Source organism: Podarcis erhardii (genome assembly GCF_964252035.2).
Source record: "Podarcis erhardii genome assembly, chromosome: 8".
Taxonomy (NCBI): domain Eukaryota; kingdom Metazoa; phylum Chordata; class Lepidosauria; order Squamata; family Lacertidae; genus Podarcis; species Podarcis erhardii.
The window spans coordinates 51304746-51330194 of record NC_138499.1 but is presented as its reverse complement, the minus strand read 5'-3'; the positions used below and the strand labels follow the sequence as shown (position 1 = coordinate 51330194).

The window sequence follows — 25449 nt, the reverse complement described above, 5'->3', positions numbered from 1 at the left end:
ACCTTATAGCAAGTCAGACTATTAGTCCATCTAGTTCAGTACTGTTCACAATGACTGGTAATGGCACTCAGGGTTTCAGATAGGGATCTCCTCAGCCCTGCCTGGGCTACACCCCTTCCCTCACCATGTATTTATCAGAACCATGCATTACACACTCCTCTGGATTTTTACCTCAATATCGGGAATCTCAGCAACTGCATTCACAATCACTCTAGCTGCTAAGGCCTGTGCCTGGACTATTGTATCTGCATCTGCAGTAAATGGCCAAGAGGCAATACTAAGCACACACTGAAAGACTCCTGCTTGACAGGGTAGAAACAGCATTATTAGATCTTCTGTAGTACGAGGTCCTATGACAGTTTTGTTTTTAAACAGGAAGCACCTGTGCTTCAGAGGGTCCATCTGCAAAAAAAGAAGCACACACACACAATCAGAGGTTCAGGACAAAGCAAGGCATTCTCAATAGAGAGGTGTAAAAGAGATGCAAAGAATTAGGATGGCATTTAAAGGTCCTGCGTTGACCATATCCAAATCCTTTCTACTGCTGTGCTGCCCCCTTTCTCCATGGTACATTGGTGAATACTTTTGAAATGGAACATAGATGTGAAAGTTTCATCACAATGACTTTTTTGTTTGATAAACAGGGATTGCTATCAATAGGAGGAAGAGTGTTGAAGTCCATAATAGTTTATGGTCGAATGATATTAAAAAGTACAGAGCTTCAACCAAATTTCAAGTTAATAATTTTCTAGCCCTTTTGTAGGGGGGCTGGCAAGCAGGCCACCATCTCTAGTTTAAAACACCGTTTACTTCACTACAGTGGCGTAGCGTGGGGGGTGCAGGGGGGGCCGGCCGCACCGGGCGCAACTTCTGGGGTTAGGGCAAATCCACGGGTTAGGGGGCGCAAATCCACGGGTTAGGGGGCGCAAATCACTTGCCTTGCCCCGGGTGCTGACAACCCACGCTACGCCACTGCTTCACTAGAGAAAAAAAGTAAAATGTTAAAAGATGCATAATACATAGCAAGGTTTGGTACATACCTTTTCGCCATCAAGCATAATACTAAGAAGGCCGATGCTGACCTGTAGCCACCGTTCAGATGGGTTAAGAATACTAAGGACTGTGTGTGATGTCAGCCCTACACAACAAGCATTAGGGAATGTTACTTCTTCTGGGACTTTTACACGTTCTAGGAAAGAGAAAACAACCAATAAATTGTTTCAACTGCAAATTTTGGACAACATAAAACAGGGCTAAAATGTATTTGGATAAAATGGATTTAATGCAACAGCCTGCAGGCAGAGTTGTACTCATGCAACAGGATTTCTCCCTTCAAATCTGCTCTGGAGGGTTCATCAACCTCTTGGAGCAGACAAAGGGAGCAGGAGAAAAAATTGTTCACTGGCTGCTTTACATATAATGAACAAATAAAGATGGCAAATGGTGCTCATTTAAAAATTAAATATATAAAAGAATGACCAAGAGTCCAAGTAAATGTCGTCTTGACCACAAAAGGCATTAGGTAAGGTTGCTGGAAGAAAAACAAATAACTTACCAAGTCCAAATGGAACAGATTCCTCCAGCTGTCTAGGTCCACCAGCATCAGTTACTTGTACTGTATGTGGAGTGTTACTAAAGACATTCTGGCTGGATATGAAGTTGCACTGTGGAGCTGCACCCAACAATCCAGATCCAACTTCTGAACCTGGTGTCATTCCAGCAGTGAGTGAGCTTGGAACATGACCCATGGGGATGGTAGAATAAATCAGTCCTGGTGGAACACCAAAAACTGGAGGACATCCAACTTGATACTGAGGCAGAGCCATATTTGATTGAGATGGCAAGCTTCTCAGATATTGTTGGGCAAATGGTGTTGTTCTAAGGGAACACCCTGTTAGCAGTGTTGGAACTTGAGAAGATATGACTGGAATTTCTGAAGCAGGAACATGTGATTTAAAGTTTGCTCTATTTTGACTTAATGAAATACAGTCACCTAAACCATCATGAGCAGGCACATCTTTTTGAGAGTCTAAGCCTGGTCCATGTGCTGTGGTTGCATACCCATGCTCTGTTACTGGTACTTCAACATTTCCCAGTTCATTACTATTTGAACATTTCTGTGCAGACTGATCTTTGCTCTTTGATGGTTGCTCTCCAGTTGATTTCTGGTGCTCTGGTAGGCTGGAAGCATCTGCAGATTTGTTTATTTCTAGCTTCTTATTATGGTTTCTCGCACTAGTGCTTGCACTGCTTAGTGATGGATGTTTGTTATTTTGCAAATCAATGTTTTTTTTAGTTTCTTCTTCCAATGCTGAAGTTGGGCTGGTCCAAACTATTGTTGTGCCCCAGCCACTAGCACGATTATTCTGAATAGAAGATATTAAAATTTTGATTAGCATTTATAATTTGTAATAAGCTTATGATTAGTACATATTAAAAGCCTCTACACACAGAAAGTGAGCCTACTATACTTGCCTGCCAAGTAGACAAAACACCACAATTAATTCACAAAATAAATTAATATTATAGCCTAAACTGATTATCCTCTTCAATGGAAAAAAACAAGGCTTTTAAATGCAGAAACAATACTTGCTGGCCCTGTTCGCATGTTATACTAAACCACAGTTAGAAACAAACTATGGCTCACTGTGAATGAACAGCGTGCTCCTCAATTTGCACCTACTCTGCTCCTCCATTTCCTGAGCCGTAAAATCACAGTGAAAGCTTAGCATGGTGTGCAAGGCTCAATGTGTGGTTTCTCTCCAGGCAGGTGCAGTTTGAGCAGCATTCATCAGCACACCATAGCATGGGCTTAACGTGATGTGTGAAACAGACGTCGATGTTAAATAAATTCATCAGAGCTAATTTTTAAAAGCCACACAACGCTGGTACAAGGTGAGTATTTACTGCAAGCTTTTCATATAAAGTCAGCAATCTCATGATGCCTCCAGGCGGCTGCTTCCCCAGGAATGAAACAAAAAGTAATTCTTAAGAAGTATCAAGGTGTATTAAGTGAGCAAGTGTGTATGTGCAACTAAAGGTTAGGTGCAATATTTGCCGTGTCACCAGTACTAGCCCTGCTGGTACAGCATAGTAGTTGGCATGAGGCAAGGCAGGGATGGGAAACATTTTTGACCCAGCAGAGCAGATCTTTATCTTCTTCCACTCCCCACAGGTCAACTTTGATAGGTGAGGCCACCTACCTGTCACTCACCTGATGTCATAATGATGTCAGGTGTCTGGCAGGTGGCTTGTCCCACCCACCTGCCAAATTGGTCCATGGACGTGGGAAATACAGCCGAAGCAGGACAGAACTCCTTGTGTATCAGTGTTCAACCCTACTTTCTAGAGGTTTGGGATGTACTAGACAATTCCCTGTGGGAACTTGCTGGAATGCCTAAATTAGGATTAGAGCTAATGCGTGGAGGATTAATCCTGCTTCCTCCATGCTTGTCTACACCTGCCCCACACCTGACATCACAGACTATGCCAGTTATGGGGCAGGTGGACACACCTTTGGGAAAAACATTCTGGCATGCCACATGGGGAGGCCTGGCAGGTCAAGTTTGGTCCACAGGCCAGAGGTTCTCCTCTCCTGTGGCACTGCACAAATGAGTTTTCATAGTCCACTGTGTTATTAATTCATATTAGCTCATGTTCGCAAGTGTCCTAAGAATACAGTGGTGCCCCGCAAGACGAACGCCTCGCAAGACGGAAAACCCGCTAGACGAAAGGGTTTTCCGTTTTGGAGGCGCTTCGCAAAACGAATTTCCCTATGGGCTTGCTTCGCAAGATGAAAATGTCTTGTGAGTTCCTGCGGGGTTTTTTCCCTTTCCCCCCCTTTTCCTAAGCCGCTTATCAGCTGATCCGCTGATAAGCCGCTTAACAGCTGATCGCTAAAAGCCGCTAAACCGCTAATAGCGCTAATCCGCTAAGCTGTCAATGGGCTTGCTTCGCAAGATGAAAAAACCACTATACGAAGAGCCTCACGGAACGGATTAATTTTGTCTTGCGAGGCACCACTGTATTTGCTATGATTTTGCCATTTTGTTTTTCATATCACTGATCTGAATTCCAGAGCAGCAGGTTCATGAACATGGTAAGTTTACAATGTGGCAGTGGGGGAGGTTAACTCTACCACTTACAGTGCATTTTGACCAGAACATTAAATTAGTTCTCCTTACTTATCCAATCCCTTGTATGTATGTTCCACTGTACTTAAGGGGACAAGAAACATTAGCGAAAGAGCACCTCAGGATAAGAGCAGTTTCAGCTTAAGAACGGACCTCCGGAACAAATTAAGTTCATAACCAGAGGTACCACTGTACAGAGTAAGTCAGAGTCCTGGCTAAAGTGTAACAATGTCAGCTTGGGTAACACAAGTCAAAATCTAGTACACCATCCACTATACTACACTGATCCTTGACTAATATTTTATACTTCTGGGAAGGTAGTTCTTCATAAAATGTACCTAAGATCAAACTACAACTTGAAACTTGGTGTATAAAAATATTTTGCATCTAACAAGCTACTTACCTGACATCTCTCTGGACTAGACAGAGTTAGATTCTGAAGTGTTTTTTCAGTGGCAGAGACAAAGGTCAATCGTCCCAAGCTATGATCAGTATACAGCACCTGAGGTAAGCTATCATTACAAGATGATTCCTTAGAATTTGATGTTATATCAGGACAGTCAGCATCAGCTCTAAAACACAAAGAATGCCTTTAAAAAATGTACCCACATGCAAACTGCCTCCATAACCATTTAATAATATCCGGCTTTTTACTCCATCAGTAATGTGATTTGCCCCTCATCTGTTTCCATGGTAAGAGTAGTGGTTGCCACCAGACCAGCACTGTGTTTCCAATGTTCCACCTCCCACCTTCTGGTCTTAAGTGTGACCTAGCAGATCCATCGCTGCTACCAGCTTAGTGCTACTAGCCTTTAACAGAGGCCACATCTGAGCCAATCCTTTAAAAAGTGTTTCTGGATCTCAGCTGCATGAAGCAAAATGACATAGTAACTGCTAAAACTACATGATCTAGTAAGAGGCTAGATGCAGCTTTTGAGTTTGCTTTTGCTCATTTCACTCCACAGGCCAGTAACAGACACAGTATAGACCCTGACACAGCCTTGGCTAATAATCAAGTGATGGAACACTCGTGCTTTTTCACCTTTCTTTTATTATCCAATTGCTCTGCCTCCCCACTCTATCACCTTAGCTGTTCTTCAGTGTCATGTCTGACCATGCTAAATCTCAAAAAACATAGTTCGGGGGTAGCCTCCTGATGCTGGTAAGACTAACATTCCCATCGTCCATGACACTGGTTAGTGCTGGCTTAAGCTAATGGAAATGTAGTCTAAAAACATCTGGAGGGCACCATGTTGGCTACTTGTTCAACAGTCGGTGAACTTGGATTTAGGAGCACCATGGTTAATTTGTTTGTGTAGCATCACATGTGCATGAGGCTTGCCTTTCATTTTTCCTGTATCACCACAGTATTTCAAAAACAAATGTATACCGCTTAATAAAAATAAGCAGTTTACATAGATAATGGAATATTGATAATAACATTTAACAAAATTCCTAAAAGTGAAGAGAAACAATAACACAAAGTGATGCACCACAGGTAACATTGAGCAGCGTACTAAACAGATAATTAAAAATTAAGACCCAGAGTCTAGGAAAGATTGGGAAAAAGTATGTTTTAAGAGGCATTACCCAAGAGGATGGGTGACAATGCAGGAAGCAGGCCTTCTTGGTGATGTCACAAAGTGACAACTGTGTGGTTGTGGAACGGTCAGCAGTGTCTCTGTGGAAGATCTTAAAGATCAGTTTGGATCCTGGTGCCAGGTTGTGTAGGGTTTGAATTCCAGCAACGAAAGCCTGAATGTAGCTGAGTAGCTAACAGGAAGCTACATTAATTTCTGGAGTATCCTTACTACTTGAGCGAGTCACATAATTTATAAGAATAAATTAATGATGCTGGCTCTTTGATTTGATACTGAATACTGCAATATTGTTCACTTGGCAAGAATGCTAAGCAGCAGCAGTATCCTCATTTCTAGTTCACATTTAATATGTAAAATTGACTGCCATTTTATATTATGACAATTGTCTTGAAAAGGTTTATATTGATTGAAGAGTGTTTAAAAATTAGGGCCTCGTGTACAGAGGTCAAAAGTAATATTTGCCATGATTAGTTAATGTGTATATTCAACTGAGAGATTATCTCTCAAAGACAGAGAGCATGCTTTGCACAAAGGAAATCCCAGGAATCTCATTTTAAAAAGGGCTGTCAGGTAATGGGGAAGACCAACTGTGACCTGAGGGAGCTGTACCAATACAGTAGGCAATAATGGATTGTATGGCTCAGACCATGCAATCTAACCATCTAACCATATTCAACTACTAACTCCCACCCACATTTGGGCTTTTCATGTTCCCACACAATAGTTACCCTAAAAGAGCAGTTCCAGAAGCTTCATTTGGAGATGAATGAATAAGTGGAGACGTTGAAGGTCTGAAACTGTATTGTTCATCATCTGAAATCTGTATACAAGGAATAGGAGTTGTAGGTGTCTGTTCTGTTAATACAACAGCATTACCTGAATATTTTAAAAAAGAGATGTTGAAATTAATCCTCCTAGCCATGGAAAGAATGACTTCAGATTATCAGTGACTATCCACCTAAGGAGGCAATACTTCTCAACAGAAATTTGCAAAGCCTATGTTTAGGGATTTCATATTTAGCTATGAAATACCTAGACATAAAAATGGTAAAACAGTGAAGTATATGATAGAAGGATATCCTTGAGATGTAGCATTCTGACTGTGCACAGCCCCACCTTTTTACTATACATAAAATGCAGGTGTCAGCCCAGATGCCAACCTCTTAATGATCAGAAAGAACTATGGCAGTTTATGTCCCATGTTTGTCATGAGATGACATCCTATAAAGATATATTTAGCAATTGTGCTCAAATTCTTCAGATGGGCATTTCTTCAACAGTGAAGCGGTTGCTGAAGCTTGCCTCCTTTCAAGTGCCAGTAGAAAGGGCAGAATGTATAATAAATAATAAATTATTTAATTAGAATAAATAAGAAATTATTATTAGCCCTGTTTAGGGAAGTTTTTAATATTTAATGCTGTGTTGTTTTTAACACTCGATTGGCAGCCGCCCAGAGAGGCTGGGGAGACGCAGCCAGATGGGCGGGGTATAAATATTAAATTATTATTATTATATAAATTATAGAATGTGGCAACCAAAATCACTTGGGATTCTTTCCAGGCATTGGTTTCAAAACAATGGCAAACATGAGAAATACATAGAAGAGGTGTCTTGGCTACTAACAAACCAAGTTGTGGCCAGCTCAAAATCTGTCCCCTGTGTCTGAAACAATCACTTCCTTTATCCCAGGGGAAATTGGTAGAGTTTTCTGGCCATGCCTGAAATACCCTTACCTGATTCTGGACAACCCAATTCAATGAAATCTGCAGGAAATGAGAATGTTTATAAATGGAAGGTCTAGCCCTGAAGCTAGTCACGCTGATACCCTTCTGCTTAGACTTAGTTATCAAAAGAACACGTTTTTAACCACAATACTTAGAGAGTCTTACTCAGAGGGACAAAATATTCTGTGTGAATCAATCTATGGCTGCTTGAAAACAGCTATGCACCAAAAGCTACCATGGCCACTTTACTGCATGACCACTATTAGATTGATGCTCCATGAGCCACAAGTTATGAGAACTAGGTGAAAAGAATAAAGTCATACAGAATACCCATGAGGCTAGTACTCCCACTTTCAGAGTGGCTGCAACTCCAAGTAATAAGGGCCAGTGAACATTTGGGTGAGATTTCTGCAGAGCTTGAACATGTTAGAGAGCGACTCAGTAAGATGCTTAAGACACCTGTATTTTGCCACATTTTAGTCCAGATTGAAATTGCTTCTGCTGAAAATCACATGCAAACACTACAATAAATTGGGAAAAATTATGGTTTCAAATCTTGCTATCAAGCAATGTAAGAGTTGATGGAGAGAAGTGTGCTCCTTTTGTCCTTTACAATTACATTTAAATCCAGGGGGTATAGATCTTAACGAAATTTTGGGGCAAGCCAACATAATGTTGAGCTAGGTCCTGGTCTGTTAGAGTAAGTGAGATCATTTCAGAAATCCAAATAATGCCAACTGGGTGCACTTAGTACCTGGTTTCAGGCCTAGAAAAAGAACAAATGGCCTAGATTCCTGCGAACAATTTGGAGACATAATACCTCTTCTTGCCTTGTTTTGAAGATTAGGGTTCTCTGCCCAGAAGCCCAAAACCAAGCCCACCTAACTAAACTAAAACTAAGGAAGAAATAATGTTCTGTAAAAGCAACCATGCCTCAGAGGAAAGCAGTTCTCTTCCAATGGAGGCCAAGAAACAGCCTCCAGAAGTAGATGAGAGCAGTTATCAAGCACAGGAATGAAGAATAAACTTTACAAACCGATAAATAACAAACTATTTCAGCTTACTTTCAAAGCAGGCTTCGGCAGAAATCAATATACCTATACTCTACTCACCAACATCTTTCTGGTTATCAGCAGATATATTTTCAAAAGCTATACGTTTTTCATTGTTGCAGGCAGCATTCTCTTCCATTATCTTCTCCTCTTGTTTCTCTTGGTATTTAATATTGGATGTAGTTTTTTCCTTATTAGGGTGTACAGGAAGAGGGGAAAGCAATATTGGAACAGATTTTAAACTGAGGGGCAGAGTGTTCTTGCTGGTTCTTCCTTCTGATTCAGAGTAAGCTGGATAAAGAAAAAAGTGTTCACAATCCAATTATATATTTTTGACTTTACACCAGAGATGCAGGGTTTTCCACTCTTAGAAATGCGTTGCAAACTTCCTCCCACACAGACCAATGGAAATTACTTATGATCTTGGCAGACCACATAATTATTTTTCTGCCTATTGTAGCATTTACAACACACTGTGATAGAAGCTGTATGAATGTTAATTGTATTCTTATTGCATCTTTAATTGCTTATATTGTATTTTATTGTACCATAATTTGCATCCCATGCATTCAAACCGTAATGCAACATAAAACAATGTAATATGTGTGAATGCAGACACACTGTAGGCCACCTGAATGCAGCTCACAGACCAGAGTTTGGGAACCTTGTTGTATACAAAAGAAATAATTTAGATAAACATATATGGGCATCAAAAGCTGATATGTGAGCTTTCTGGCTGCACATGCAGTACCTTCATGCAAGCCAGCAAACAAACAAACAAACAAACAAACAAACAAACAAACAAACAAACCACAAACTCTTCCATTAATTAGAGTTTGCATTTCATCCAAACAGGAAAATTATGGTTAGCAGCTTTCAAACACACCAGGGTATTATCGCACAGCTGGAAGTTGGATTTGTATCCTGATTTGTTCTGAAACTATTAAGCACAGCTGCCCAACACAAACAAAAATAAGAAACCACAGTGCAGATTTCCTGGATTGTTTGCAGGCCCACGTGAAGAGCGGTGCAAAGGGTTATGTGTGTGGTCAAAAGATCTATTCCACTGCAAAAGAGCATTTCTCTCATTACAAGCCATACTGACCCAAAGTTTTCATTAAGCTGCATTGAAATAATTGCCATTTTGTGAATGTCAGTTGTAAATGTTCTTTTTAAAATTGCACAGCTACCAAACAGTTTAGAAGACATGTTAAAGACTTACTGGGAAGTGTTTTTCCACTATCCTCCAAAGATATGGTAGTAGTTTCTGATGGTCTCTTTTCTGAATCTGGTACAGAAGTAGTCAGGTTTTTTGGAAGAAAGTCTTCACCTATGTTAGATGCTGCTTTTAAACTTTCCATTTCCTTTTTCTCAAAACTTGTTTTACAAGATGAGTCTCTGTAACTGTTTTCCTCATGTATTATGCTTAGATTAAGCTTCTCTTCTCCATGCCTGATAGACAAATTACTTCTGGATAAGTCTCTTGGAGAAGGCAATTCAGATTCCTGTTTGTACAAAGCTGTATGCAAGTCCCTGGCAGTTGCTACATCTTTAATTATGCTTTCGGGTTCACCGTCATTCTCAACTTCATCAGTTTTTCTGAGATATTTCTCTATGTCAAATGTGCTATTTTCTACATTGTTGACATATGACTGACTTGCGGCAGAAAAGTCTGTCGGTTTGACACCTCCAGGGATGCTTGTTACTTCTCTATTTTTATTTGAGGCTTTCGTCATCAAAGCAGCAAGTTGTGCTGGATCAGTACTAACAGAAGCATTTGCAATAGCAGATGCAATTGTGCTTATACTTAATATAGATGGCTCATGCTGCTTACATTCAACTTTTCTGTCTTCACATTTCTCCTAGAAGTTGGAAAAATGAAAAGTTGACATTTTTAACATCTTGTAGCAAAGCTGAACTCGTGTCATAACGGTTATATTGCCTCCAATATCAGAGGCAGTATAGTTCTGAATACCAGTTATTGAGCATTTTAAACAGGAACTGCATCATCGCGCTCATGTCCTGCTTGTGGCCTTCCCATTGTCATTTTGGCTGGCTACTGAGAATAGAATGTGGGACTAGACAGACCTTTGGTCTGATCCAGTAGTAGTTCTGCTACTCAGACAATTTATTCAGAAAAATTGACCAGGTTTTCCACTCGTGAGACAGTGTTTTAACTTCCAGCTTCAGGTTTAACTGTACCATATTTTTCCATGTATAAGACAATGCTTTTTGCTTAAAAAAAAAAAAAAAAAGGCAAAAATTGGGTGTCGTCTTATACACAGATAGTGAATATAGAGGGGGGACATGTGATTAATGGCAGCAGCAAGCAGGAGATTGGCAGCAGCGATTGGGCGGGTGATTGGTGGCTGTGGCAAGGCCTGCTGGTGATTGGCTGCGGCTGCAGCAATTGGGCAGGCGATTGGCGCTGTGGCAAGGCAGGCAGGTGACTGGCGGCTGCGGCAAATAGGTGGGTGGGTGGGCTGTCGGTGGCAGCAAGCGGGCAGACAATTGGTGGCTGGGGCGTGGTGTGTAATTAGCAATGGCTGTGGCAAGCAATTGGCAGTGGCAGGCAGGCGAGTGAGCAATTGGTGGAAGTGACCTCCCCCACCCCCAAAAAAGCTAAACAACTTAATTTCTGGTTAAAAAAATAGGGGTCGTCTTACACATGGGGGCATCTTATACATGGAAAAATACAGTATGTTAGACACACTGAAATATTTGTTTCAGAATTCTTATAAGAAATGAAATACTTTTTAACAGATATCTATTTTGCTTTTGATATCTAAATACTTACCCTTCCTCCCTCTCTGTCTTTTGCACTCACTTCACAAAGGGTAAATGTAGCAGATGCAAAGTGTGAGTCTTCCTTAATGCTTTCTTCTACATCCCCTAAGACAAGAAAAGTTAGCTTGTGTTTGCTAGAATACTGCTTACAATAAGCCAATAAAAGAAATGTATATTGCAAAGAACAAATTGCAAAGGTTAATGTTGCACCTAGCCATATTCAGATCATTATCCATGTTTTCATGCTGCTGTTCCTCCTCTTTCTGTTGTATACTTGCTTTGGCACAGATACTTCTATTAACCTGATTTGTTAACTCACATTAATGTAGAGTTCCCTGGCTTGGATGCAATGGGGAATTCTGGATTAATGCAAGGCAGGAGATCCAAGTCATTGGCCAATGTGAAAAGGGGAGAGAAATGTGTTTTACGACACTAGGAATGATTGTCTGAACATGGCCATTTTAAGTGTAAACACCACACAAATGTAATTAAGCACACATCTAAGATCTATTTGGAATAACGAAAATCCTATGTGAAAGCAATTTAATTCTATCTGTACTCTAACTGCTTATTTTCATACCAAGCACAGTGTGTGAGTATAATACTTAGCTGCATAAGTCAAAACAAAACAAATTCCTTCCAGTAGCACCTTAAAGACCAACTAAGATGCTACTGGAAGGAATTTGTTTTGTTTTGACTATGGCAGACCAACACGGCTACCTATCTGTAGCTGCATAAGGAAAAATATGATTCCTAAGCCATCCTTCATGAAAAGATTGCAGGGTAATTTACATATCTGTACCATTAAATACCACACATAATAAAGCACTAAAACAAAAATTTTAAAATCTGTTAAAAAAACCTCTTGGCCTGCATATAGCCCCAACACGGTTTTTGACACACAGCCCAAAATGACTTTTAAAAGTTCCTATGCACCCCCAGTGTTACGATACGAAAAGCTTTTTGCGATACCCATGTGTCTTTTTTTAAAAAAAAGAAATTTAAAATTAGCTATCCTCACTTTCAGACTTCAGCAATACCCACTTTGACATGTTGCCCCTAGAGGGGTTGGCCATGAATCAATCCTGCCCTCTGCATGAAAAATATGAGCTGCTCCTTACATTAATATGAAACAGAATGAAACCCTGCAGCATAGTTGCCAGGGGGCAGAGCAGTCCTCTAATGCCATTCTGGAATATGCTCAATATAAAACACAGATCCCAATTTCTTGCCCTCACTTAAACTCCGTTGGCAGGCTAGCAGCATAGTCTGCAACTGTATGCTATATAGTGTTATCAGACTTGGCCCAATACATAAGCAGATTTTGGAAATGAAGTGAACAATTGGCTAACATCATGTGTGGCCAGCGTGATGCCCTTCAGGTGTTGTGAACAGTCCATTAGCCATGCTGGTGGAAAGTATGAGAACTGTAGTTCACAATCTTTGGAGGCCACTAGGTTGGCTTCGCCTGATAAACAGCTACTTGCACAGAATTCTTAGGTTTACGAGAAATTATTAGGTTTACAAGAAATTACCTTGAAGAGTAGATGTCTGAGAATTCTGTTCATCAGAGTTTGTTCTAGATACATCAGATTGCCTCCACAAAGGAAGAGGTTGTCTCTTTTCCGGTGAAGTAATGTGATAACCAAAAGATGGCTGTAAGAGGAAATAACGTTCGTGATAAATGCTTTGAGAAACATGTAGTAATAGAAGCTGGCCAACACAGCGTCTAGATCTGGAAGATGTCAAACTTGCCTTCAAATATTTGCTTCTTTGCCCATGTTTCACAGTCCATTGTAGAAAATAACTCAACAAGTCATAAAATGCAGTAGTTCTCCGGGGTCTCAGGCATATATCTCTTTCAGTACTTCTATCAGAGATATTTTAATGAATTTGGAAGGCACTAAACCTGCATTTTCTGTATGCAAAGCATATGCTCAGCTATGAGCCTGCTCATTTACTTATTTCTATTTTGTAGTCTGAGAGGAATCTTGTCAAAAACCAAGTATGTACATATAGTGGTAAAAGTATGTGGACAAGACAGCTACGTACCCGTTTCACATCACCTCCTCCTCCAAGGCAACCAAGAGCCTCAGACCTCTGACCAAAGAACTCTCCTAGAGAGAGCCGTAGGTAACTAGCATCTTTGCTAAAGTCAGTTTGTGAACCTCTTAGTGGGTTGCCGTTATTAACACATTTCCATGAAGAGTCCTCTAATCCAGAGGTATTTTGCAGTTCCATTTTCTCTTCCTGAAAATGTAGCAAACAAAAACGTCAAGAATTATCATTACCTATAGACAAAAGGATCAGAATAGACTCTTTACGATGTTTCCTACCTGAATAAATCTGTGTTCCCTTTCAAATTCTTCTTGATCTTGGTCAATCACAGCAATTGCTTCAGCTTTTCAAAGAGTAAGAGGAAGAAAGGGAAACGATTAACCTCTTAGCATATCCCACATTCCCTAGGCAGAATGGATGAATGAGTGAAAGGTAAAGTAATTGTGAAGTAAAAATTACATTAAAAATTAGGCATATTTTATGTACTGAGCTTAGTTTCCTGTAAGGTCATGTAATGTTAATATGCAATTTGTTTAGCTCCATCAGCTGAATGTTTTAAGTCGGCTAAAAGCATATCTGCTTACTCAGGCTTCTTGAGATGTTTAAGGTGGTTATTCTGTTCAGCTACTGGCTGTGATGTTTTTAATTGATGGATTTTAAAAAATAATTTAGTTATTATTTTCTGATTTCTATTTGTAATTTCATGATACTTGTAGCTACTTAAATAGATTTTTTCCTAAAAATGTCACCAGTATATAAATCCAAATAAATAAATAAAATTTAAAAGTTTTGTGTGGTTTTATGATATTATGGTAATACCAACTGTAAGAAAAGACAGATATTTACCATTCAAGGAGAACCACTTTGAATAAAAACACGCTTTTGTATCATCTGAAGCCCTGGTATTCTGTGCTGCTGTCTTTGTAAGGAGCAGAGCTATCTGCTAGGAAATCTGAAAGCCATGCCAGCCCTTTTCCTCTACCATTATTTAATTTCAGCAGTTTTGTAAGTAATACTACATTTGAAGTCTAACACAACTAATATCCTAAGTTTAAAGAAGTTAGGTTACTTATGCTATTAATTGTCAATTGCTTTAACACTGAAGTTTCAGTTACCCAAAGAAGTATTTTTGTTTCACTGTCATCCAATTGGCATCTGCATTACATTACCTACAAATATGTGGAGAATCTTGGTGACCCATGTCCTAACATATAATTAATCTTGTAGTACAAACTTACTCAAGCCAGGTCGAAGGAAAGCTTTGCAAGACCCCTGCTATGTTTCCTACTTATCCTTGTGGAAAAGGGTAATTTAAAACCGAAGTAAAAAAAATAATCTCGAGAAATCAAGGGAGCTCCGACAAAACTCCTTCTGATACTGACATATTTTGTAAATGTAGGTGTCTGTTCTTTTAAGATTAGGAAGTGAAATGCAACCAAGACATTTCCAAAGATTTACAGGTATAGTAAGGCTTACATCCAGCTACGAAGTCTCCACTTAAGTTTGAGAAACTGGATACTTCTTCTTTATTAAATGACGTGTAGTAAGCAAGATCTGTCACCCATCTACCATCTTCATTTTGATACACAACATCATGTGGTGGGTCCTCTAAAAAAGGAATCACATATTGTCTTTAGCTTCCTCCACTTTCAGTCATGACACACATGTACATGAATGAGTACATTACAATATAGCACAAATAAGGTTCCTATCCAAAGGATGTTACTACCTAGACTTTGACAATTGGGGGAAGGAAAGGAAAGCTAACAATGAGTTGATTTAACAAAACAACAACAATAAGCAATACATGCATGCTTTAACTTAGTGGTTAAAACAAAACTGAACCGGGATATTCAAAAGCTACTTTTGTTCCACTCTCATTTTCAAGTAAGCTACAGTATTTCATCAGTAAGGCCATGTGCTGTTTACATCAGGCATAACACAAAAGCATTCACAGCAGCCACCCACCAATTCGGCAACATCTCAAAATCAATCTAGAAGCTGAAAGCACACAGGAGCTAGCATTTAACTAACCTTCTGCTGTACATTCATATTGCTCTGAACCTTTGTAAGCACTTGGCAACAGGTATGCATCAGCCAGAGGAACATAATTTTCATTAGCAAGCTGCGACAGATCAGGAAATTGGGTTTGCTGTTCTGTGTGCCATATCTCAGAAGCAGCATTACTGTCAGCAATGCATTTAAAGTAGAGAGAATCTAGCTTTAATTCACAGTTGGTTATGTTTGTGGCATCCTTTTATAAAAAGCAAAAGGAAAGAGAGAGAGTTACTTTATTAACTGGACAAAAATGTTCATTTTCTTTTTAATGTCAATTAAGAGATACTTTCCCAGACCAATTTTAAATAACCTCATGTAGTAAGGTTTTCTATAACTGCTCAAGGACTTTCATTGAGTATGGTTTTAGCAAGCAATTTAAAGTGTTTATTGCTGTTAAGTAGTGTATGCCATTTGGGCAATTTTACCGGGAAAGCTTCCTCCAGCTTCCATATAGGATCATCAGCTAGGTACTCTTAACTATAGTGCTCATTGTGGTGATGGGGAGAGGAGGAAGGGACAAAAGGAACAAGTTAATGTTGTCTACTCAAGGTCTTGGCATGAGACAGATGACTACTGGTTGGAAAAAAATAATAGGGATTTGCATGTGTGATTGATTCATAAACTCTTGAGAAGCTTTGGAAATTCAGACTACTCAGAATGTTTTCCTTAAAAAACAGAAACAAAAAGTATCTCCAACACTTGCTCAAAAAGAAGTCTGGTTTATTTAAAAAAGATATGATCCCCTGTTAAAAGAAACTGGTGATATCCAACTCATACTCAGAGTAGACCCATGAACAAGTTACTTAAGATTATTTATTTCAATGGGTCTACTCTAGGAGATACCCAACATTAGGTCAAACTCAGTATCTTGAGCCAGAATACATGGATTCTGATTTTCAGTCCTCTACTTACGTTTCTGCTGCTGCTGACTGTTTTCGTCTTTACAGATATTCCATCTTCCTCACTACAGTCATGACAACCTGCAGTGATACAGTTATTTAGCATTGATTTTAAATGAAATGAAAGAAATGTTGTAATAGAAAAAACCATTTAATAGGTAACACATCTAGGCATCAACATGTTATTCCCACAGTACTTTGGGCATCATTACTATACCGTATTTTCCTCATTATATTCATTTTTACTCAATATGCATTTTTTTAAAGATGCTTAAAATTTGTCATGACAACATTGTGCCTTTTAAGGAGACACATAATAAACGAAGTTGTACCAAACTGATATGCACATTCAGTACATTAAAATGTCACCATCAATAACAGAGCTGCTACCTAGGGCATCTGAAGAAGCGTGTTGATAATCTGTTGTTTTACTGCATACTTCAGATGTGTAAACTTCCATTTCAGCAGGAAACTTTTCAGAACTATCACTGTGTCCGGAGTTTAGACTAGGTTTACTGCATTCTACCTGTTGCAAATAAAAAAGAAAAGATAAGCAAATGCATTGCAATTTAAAGGGAAAAAAATTCTTAAAATGTATTCGAGTATAAGCAACCCATGTTCAGCAACCCCCAAACTATATTGGTTAAAGGTTTGTGTCTTCTCTAGAAATTTCGCCAAGCTTAATTATGACGCACCTCTTGCCTTGCTGTCATGGGCAACATAAATTGCTCGTCTTTCTCGTTCTGCCCAGCTTCCTTAAAGTCATACAGTTCTTCGTCGCTTGCAACAGGAGAATCAGTTCTTGCTGCCTGGCAAACGTTAGGTATCTGGAACTTTTCCTGAAGAATTTTAAGTGTTAGTTTTCAGCCAAAATGCCTTCAATGTGCTCTAGAGTTGGGGAGGCCTGTGGCTTTGCAAGGAACATCATACAGTGTGTCAGGATAGGCCTGCTCACCGCTACAGCTTCAAAATTGGGAGGTTGGCTAGCTACTCATCACGCTCAGAGCAGGTGAAGCTCAAGTACCCAAGAACTCTTGAGCAACGGCAGAAGATTATTTATGCATTTTGTTAGAGCATGATCCACTTGCACCGCAAGTGTAGTGCTTATGAAGGATCCCAGAAAGCCTGAACAGAATCATTTCTTTTCACCAACCGACAAGGGCGTACGAGCACAAGTACACAACATAAGGGAGAATGTCTAGTCTCTGTGTGCTGCCTTATCTCCATCTATTGTTCATTCTGTATTCTTTTGTAGCTCTTGTGTAGAAGGTGAGGAAAGAAAAGGGAAATGGGGCATTATTGCTATTAGGATCCTCTGCAGGAGATGCAGCTTTGGGGCAAGTGAACTGTGCCTCATTTTAGCTCCCTTAAGTTACCAACATTATCTACCCCCCAAGCACCTTTTACAAAATTGTTCATGCAGACTGAACAATGTCATAGTGTGCCTACAAACCCCCAATACTAGAATAACTGAATTTTCACTTACAGTTTTCCTATTTGAAGGCAGTTCCATGGCTTTAACATGTTCTCCAAATTCATGTTCTTCAACATCTTCCATCTGCATTTCTGGTAGTACCAGCTGCTCAAAATAGGTCTCCAGTTGGCCATCACAGAACTCTTCATCTCCAATTTCATATTCTAATTCAGCAAAAAGCAGCTTGCCATTAGTTCAGATATTGAGTATGAACCACGTGCATTCTTCCACAGTTCCCCAGATATATGCAGACAGGTGTTTTAAGGACATTTGTATATCATCTGCACTTCACATGTTCACTGCAGGAAGCATATGCATCGCATGAAACACCAGTGCACAAATAATCTGGCTTGCTGTTGGCATCCTTAGCAAAAATTAACTGGAAGTATACCAAACAATTCAAATTTTAAAGCAATACCTGTAGAATGTCCTTCTAAGCTTGCAAAGCTCAGTGGTTGTTCATTTTCTATAAATCTGGAAAAGTCGATCCTAGCCTTGTTGTCTATTTCATTTGTTATCCTCTTCTGACCATGTTCTAATGAAACAGCCTACAAACCAAAGTCAATACAGGAATTTGAAGTACTTATTGTTGAGTCTCCTCCATTACTTCACTTTTTACTGGCTGGATCAATCAAAGTCTCTAGTGTTCATCAAATGCCCCCAAGGAAAGCAGAACATGATGTTATATTATCCCACGTTTAAGTTGCATAGGTTTTAAAAAATAGAAGGGATTCAAGAAATTACAGACAAGTTAACTTAATGTTTATTCCAGTTAAATTGGTGTAAAGCTTTAAAGATAAAATGGTAAAGTATAAAAGAGAAGAAGTCTTGCTAATGAAACAACAGCATGGCTTCTGCAAAGATAAAGCCTACCTTACTACTGCTTTGGATTCTCTGAGAGTGCGGCCAAGCATGTGGAAAGTGATGCTTCAGAAGACATTATTTACTTAAGACTTTTTGCTAGAAAAAAGTACATTAGTTCTTTGTAAAGTCTACATCAATCATACGGCAGAAAAGTTACCTTGCAGTCTTCACTGTCTTTTTCAAATGAAGCAAATATTCTAGCTGTCAAATCTGAAAGTTTAAAAAATAAAAGGTTTTTTCCTACTGCATTAGCAGTCATCTTTACAAAGGCAGAGAAAAGAATTTGCCAGGAATTTCTTAACCACAGTGGTACATGGATTATATTGCTTGCAAATTTTATGCAAATACTCTTGCTCTGCAAATATCACTAGTTTATTTTTGGGGGGGTCACTGTCTCCCACTTAGCACTGTGCATAAAAATTGAACGCTATCAAAAACCTTTAGCAAATCTAAACTAATCAAGTATGGAATCATTCAAGAATATTATTTTTTAATTAATTCCACCCTTCAAGTACATTCACATATGAGCTCAGGTACAGAGAAATGTGGGTTTGGTTTGCCCAAAATTACTTTAAACCACTTTGAGGTTTTTTACAATCAAGCGGTATATAAATTTTATGAAATAAAAGTAAAGAAATAAAATTGTCTGCCAGGCCTAATTAGGTCTGTAGATCAACAGCTCCCCACTCCTCCTCTACTCCATTCTCCCCCATCATCCAAGTTTTTCTATTCCCACCAAGTCAGCCAGCCAAATTATGTAGATGCCAGCTACTACCTTATTTTTGGTAGCTCCAGTTCATTTCCAAACTGATGGGAAACTCATAGTGGGTGACTATTAGCAGGAAAGCTATATTACACTTGAAGTATCACAAATGAGGATACCACACTTAGCAGAACTTCAGAATACATTGTAGAATGCTTAATAGTATTCCTACAGACACTGTGAAAACTGCCTACCTTCCAAGTGTTGAAGTGAAAGCCTCTCATGCAAAGAATGCCACTGGTTCCCAGAGCTTTCATTAGAAAAATGCTGGTGCTTTTGCTGCAAAACATTATGTCCTTGCTGGTTTGACTCCAACTGATTGTCTGCAGCTTTATTACAGCATTCCCTGAGAAAGTAAAAATGAAGGTTTTAATCTTAATTTTACAACTGCTTAGTAGTAGTTTAATATACTTAATGTCAGACAGCTCCACCTGCATTGTTTAGCTGAACCACACTAAGCTATATATTCCAGAATGACTTCCCTAGTGGTATCTTGTAGATTGGATCACACCCTGGATATTGTAGGCAGGAAGCTGCAACCTGCTGCATTTTATTTAAAAATATAATATAATAAAAGGCATGTTTATAAAACATATACAGTCATTGTCAATTCTTAATAAGAGGTTTCCAACTCAAATTTAATTTGTGTTTAACATGTATAAATATTTTTATAGTTAAGTTTGCATATTAGCCTATAGCTTGCTGTTCCAAAATTTTACAAACTAAGTACATCTTTCCATAAACCAATTCTCATGTGTTTTCCTTCTAGCTCCAACATAGTAGGTGTATTTGAATAAAAGTTTTATTTCTCATGATCATTCTGAAATGGGAGGCAAGTTTAGCTTTCCAGCAACATATAAAGATTTTCTAGTGCTTCTCAACTGGTAATATCAATATTAGACTAACTTAAATGAAAAAGTTAACTAAGGCTAAAATCTGAAAAATATATTAGGATCTTACAGGTACTTTTTAACAAGCTAAGCCAGGAAGTAATTATCTACTTCAACACTTAAAAAAAACCAACCACACCCAAGCTAGGTTTATTAGCAGCATCTACCTAAACATTTTTAACAGGGAACTTATGTTCCTTCAACAGGTCATAATTTGGAAAAAATGATATACACCATGCAAGCAAAAGATAGAACTTAATAGGGAGTACATAAGATTTGCTTCTAGAGTCATAAATGGCCTTGAGTGGGTGAGTTTGCTAGATACAATCTGACCACAGGTTCTCTTGTGAGACAACTCCACATGCCACAGAAATGAGTCTAAGGAACAAGCGAGTTGGGCTTTCATTACTATCCGTAGGTTAATCTTAACATTTTAGGATTTAAAACATAAGGAGTATATTTCATGGTCTTAGCAGTCTAGAACAGGAATGAACCTTTGGACCTTCAGGTGTTGGACTGCAATTCTCATCAGCATGACCAACAGTCAGGTATTATGAAAGCTTAGGACCAACATCTGGGGGACTATAGTATTATTATATTTATTAAATTTATATACCACTTTTCACAGGGCAGTTTACAGTATAAAAGCACAAAAATACATAACAAATAACAAACAAAACAATAAAAAACAGAGTTTAAGAGACCATACGTTCTTTAATTAGCTGAAGGCTGGAAGAAGAGGAATGTTGTTTTTTTCTGTTGGCAAAAGATATATAATGAAATTACACCCCCATCTCTGCTGTTAAAAGTGATAAGACATGCAGCAACATTTAAATCAGGCATTCATGAAACCTATTTGTCAGAGAATATCTCTTGAAAGTTAATTTTAAAGTTGAATCAAAAAGTTCTAATCTATAAGCAGAAGGGAGTCTTCTGTGAGCAGAAATTTATCTTTGGATCCAACACAAGATATAACATTAAATTATGTAATCTACTTCTTACACAGTATCCTGAAAGTTAAGATTCTTTCTTGGATCAGAATCAGATTCACCACTACAGGAAGATGCTAATGGAGCAGGGAATCTATTGTCCATGTAAGACACTTCATCATATTGTCTGCAATACAGAGAAAACAAAACCATTATTTTGCAAGTTCTCAGCTCTGTTGTTTAGAAGACCATTTCAGTGATCAGGAATGTCTTATGAAGTGGCACTACCTCCTCACATTAACCACATGATAAATTTGTCTCCAGTAGCAATCCAAGGTAAAATCAAATGAGGAAGGTACTCCAATCCTTAGTGTCTCATACTCAGAGCACTCTTCTTCTTCTTCTTTTGAAAAAGGAACATATTTGCTTCCCCTCCCCCCCACCATGGTTTTCAGCTTTCAGCATCTTGCCTAATAATAGCAGCTTATGAGGTGGCTCACTAAATGATACTGCTGATGTCAATGGCCATTGCTACGAACAACTATAAGTCTTCATGGTGCTAAGCCAGCAGCCCCCAAGCTGCTTCACAACTCCACCTGGAAAGGGTTCTGGAGTCTTCTTCCCCATAAAGCAGTGGTCAGCAGCAGTTACTAGTAGCCTCCAGCTAACTGCCTCAAGAGCAGCTACTGTTACTCAACCCTGTATATTACAGTTACTAGCTAAAATGGCTTTAATATCTAGGGATTCAGGTATTCACCTCTACACACAAGAGGGTGACCGAGATAATATGCTAATATGTCTGGGACCCGCTCCAGATCTCACCACTTGGGAGGAGAGGAGGTAGTCTTCAAACAGCCCCTTGCCGGTACCTGCTTTACTTGCATCCAAGTTACTACACAACGTGTGACAGTTCAGCACATAATTATGAGCTTGCTGAATTCTGTTTCAACAAATTTTATGTAAGATTTCCAATTATCTAGATTCTATTTTTATCATGAATCATACACTGATGGAAGTAGAAAGCCATGCCTGGAAACAGTTTCAGATTTAGAAATTACCTACCATGAGCAATCCTTCAGTCAATACATTCTTCCCTACACTCACATACGAATTTCTAGTCATGAACTAACAAATGTCTTACCCATCATGAGAGCCAGTTTTCCGTCTGGCTTCAGTTGAAGCAGCAACTGGTATACCAAGAGTTGATGAAATTGTGATATTGTCAAAAATGTCACTGGTGCAGCCAGCTACAGAGTTGAGCAAAACACTTGGAAACGTTTCATCTGCAATACATTTGAAGTCTTCCATTATACTGTCTTCTCATAGCTGCCCTAAAGGGTAAGAGAGAGAGGTTACACATAGGCAGCAAGATAACATTCAAGAAATGTTCTATTTTATCAGTACTTTTAAATCACATTGTCTAGTCTTTGCTTCCTAGATGGCAAGTGTACAGTCAGAAACTGTCTGACCTGTCATCAAGCTCCTAAATTGCTACAGGAGCTCAATAACTGAGAAACAAAACTGAAAAGCTGTGCAGTTGTTTGACTTTGCTATGACTGCCAACACAAGCGTAGCACAGTATCCCTAGATCTTCCACAAAGACAGACACTGAGTAAATTCTTTCACAATACGCTCAAGAAATTCCAAACGTAAAAGGAACACACATTTGAAGGACTGGAACAGGTACAAGCTCTTTGAAAGCAAAATGCCAGAGCAGTCCAAGATTAGAGTTACATCAATCACAATTGCAAAACGCAACTTTTACTGTATTTTTATTTTCAAAATCAAGTTATACAAAGCACCAAAACACACATGCAGGTTGTCAATCATTTAACAAAATAAATTCTTTTCAGGAACACAGCTCATTAGATTGCTGACTACACACAGTGCAGGTGCTATATTTAGCTGTTTAAGCCGATTGGCATGAGTTTATTGCTGTTTCTAGAGGCTGCCAGCACCTGAAGTGGGGTACAGCAGAGAGAATGGTGTACGTACTCAATTTTTCATTAATGCTCTTTCAACCAAAACCTTTACTATGGGAGTGGGGGAATGTGAGAAGCACCATCAACTTTCTTGCGTACGAAATAATTCTGAATCACAACTAAGTTTTGGTCAGCTCCAAATATATTTTTTCACACCGAGGCAAGTACTTCACAAATCTGCAAGATAAATTAAGACTATTTCTTTTGCTACAAAAGTAGCAATTAACTGCCTTGTTGAATTTACAGGAATTACTTTTTAAAAGAAAAGGGCTCTTTTCTGCAACTGTTCTGGAGCCGTGTGGGTCAGTGTTGCTAGCTTCAAAGTAGTCTTCTTCCATAGCACATTAGCAGGGCGCGGTGCCGGAGCAGCCCTCTACACATGCTCAGAAACACTCCCCGACACCAGCATCGTCCAACAAAGCATTCATTCAGAGTTTGCTGCGGAGCCGAGATGTGGCTCAGCTTTGTCCCCGTTTTCGACCTTCTTATGGGCAACTTATAGGAAAGGAGTGTGGACACTTCCAAGGCACTCAGAGCAGGAGGAGGAAAGGAAGAGGAACTCTGTCCCCACCGCAGAATACAAATAACTGCGCCAGGCACACGTGGAGGGCGCCGATTTCTAGCGTTTTTCCTGCTAAGGACGGCGCGGGGCTGAAGCGAAGCGCCGCGAGGGAAGCAAAGGGGCGCGCCTTTTTTTTTCCGGTTCCCCCTGAAATGGGCTCCCGCCCCTCCGTCCTCTCTTCTCGGGACACCCGCCAAAAAAAGCTTCCCCGACACTCGCTTTAGGCGCCGACACGGGAGGGAGGGGAAGCGGGAAGCAAGAGAGAATGGAAACGGCCCCTAAAACGACCTAAAACGGCCGCTTCTGATTGAGAAAAACATGCCCCCCTCAAAAAAAAACACCACCCAACCTCCCCCCCCCCCACCACACTAAACCGCTCACCCAAAGCAAAAGCGAGAGCTGGAACGGCAGCTCTCGGGCGCCTCCGGGCACGCGCATTGATGCGCGAGGACACCGTTCGGAAACGTCACGGCAACCCCAACAAGCGTCGAACTCTGGAAGAAGGAGGGACTGGGAGGGGGAAAGAGAGAGAAACGCCCCCCTCCTCTAGTTTCTTGTAAGTGCGCACGCGCACGCCCCTTACCTGGCGCCTAGGAAACTCGCTTTTGGATTTCGGCGGGCGGGGTGGGGTGGGGGCAGGCGGAGGGCGGGATCGGGGAAGGAAACACATGCGAATTCTATTGGTTTACGAGAACGGAACGAAGGAAAAGCGCAGCGCTTCTCTGATTGGACGAAAGGGCGGTGACACGCTGCTTTCAAACAGTCCGGGAAAGAGCGCGGGTGGGGTTTGCGGAGGTGACCGATAACGATCTCGCTGCGAGTCTGCTTGTTATTTTATTTACAAAAGCACCCAAGTTTCGCAGTCCTGTAGTTGTTTTTTTAATACACTATATCATATACATAAGGTCACAAAGCGTAAAACCAAAGGCGACAGACTTACTCTCAATTTATCCTGCCAATAGGAAGGGGGGGTATTGATTTGCTGTTTTGTTTTATCCTTTATTTTAGTCTGTCAACGGCCCCGAGATCTTATGATGAAGGGTGGTATATAAATCTAATAAATTAAAATAATAGGGGATGCTGAGATTTGTTCAAGACCACCCCCTGAAATGTCTCCTGCAGTTCCGTTTTAATGAATTAATTGGAATAGTTCAGTAAGGATTGCTGTAAATCAGCCTCATGACAGAAAGTGTGGCATGGGAACAGAATCAGCTGCTTAAACTAATTATTTTTATAAAAAAATCACAGGTCATATGAAGCCTTTTGGGATTACTCAAGACAGCTCTTTGGACACACCAACCCTATCCAAGAAAGAGGGCAGAGGATTTAAGGCAATTATACAAGATGTTCTTTGATGACCATGGTATTGGAAGCATAATTTTATGCAGATTTATGTAGAAATCAAACAACATTCTGCCCACAGCACACAGTGGGACTTTTGAGTGATCACCAAAACAGCAGCAGAAGCATAGGGTTTTGCTGCATGTTAATATTTCTGCTTAGCTGCACCCAAAGCTGCAATCCTTACCCTTTACCTCAGATTTACTTCTGGACAGACATTGTGAAGACTGCAGGACGAGTTGTATTTTTGCATCAAGGCAAATTGGAGAATTCTTTCTTATTTCTACTTTACCTGAAAGTCTGCAGTGCACTATTGTTTACTGCCCACTGTA

General features: G+C 39.7%; 1 protein-coding gene across 6 annotated transcripts in view; it reads right to left on the bottom strand.

The window, feature by feature from the left end:
• The window catches only part of CEP192 (centrosomal protein 192), a 49869-nt gene extending 25472 nt beyond the window's left edge, over positions 1–24397 (bottom strand). The window contains exons 1-23 of one of the 6 annotated variants that reach the window (XM_081873761.1): positions 24360–24397; positions 22374–22563; positions 21306–21419; positions 19608–19759; positions 18808–18860; positions 18205–18334; positions 17799–17950; positions 17008–17151; positions 16703–16838; positions 16326–16393; positions 15390–15609; positions 14832–14963; positions 13634–13698; positions 13350–13547; positions 12833–12953; positions 11308–11402; positions 9733–10372; positions 8571–8801; positions 6463–6610; positions 4537–4705; positions 1556–2366; positions 1041–1189; positions 172–402 (exon numbers count right to left, since the gene is read on the bottom strand). In XM_081873761.1, the coding sequence (XP_081729887.1) occupies positions 172–402; positions 1041–1189; positions 1556–2366; positions 4537–4705; positions 6463–6610; positions 8571–8801; positions 9733–10372; positions 11308–11402; positions 12833–12953; positions 13350–13547; positions 13634–13698; positions 14832–14963; positions 15390–15609; positions 16326–16393; positions 16703–16838; positions 17008–17151; positions 17799–17950; positions 18205–18334; positions 18808–18860; positions 19608–19759; positions 21306–21419; positions 22374–22540 (4326 nt within the window). In that variant the 5' untranslated portion in view covers positions 22541–22563; positions 24360–24397. Of the gene's footprint in view, positions 1–171; positions 403–1040; positions 1190–1555; positions 2367–4536; positions 4706–6462; positions 6611–8570; positions 8802–9732; positions 10373–11307; positions 11403–12832; positions 12954–13349; positions 13548–13633; positions 13699–14831; positions 14964–15389; positions 15610–16325; positions 16394–16702; positions 16839–17007; positions 17152–17798; positions 17951–18204; positions 18335–18807; positions 18861–19607; positions 19760–21305; positions 21420–22373; positions 22564–23467; positions 23492–24157; positions 24288–24359 lie in introns of those variants that run through there. The other 5 variants (XM_081873760.1, XM_081873764.1, XM_081873763.1 and 2 more) reach the window with 5 other exon arrangements.
• Between the last annotated feature and the right edge of the window lie 1052 nt (positions 24398–25449).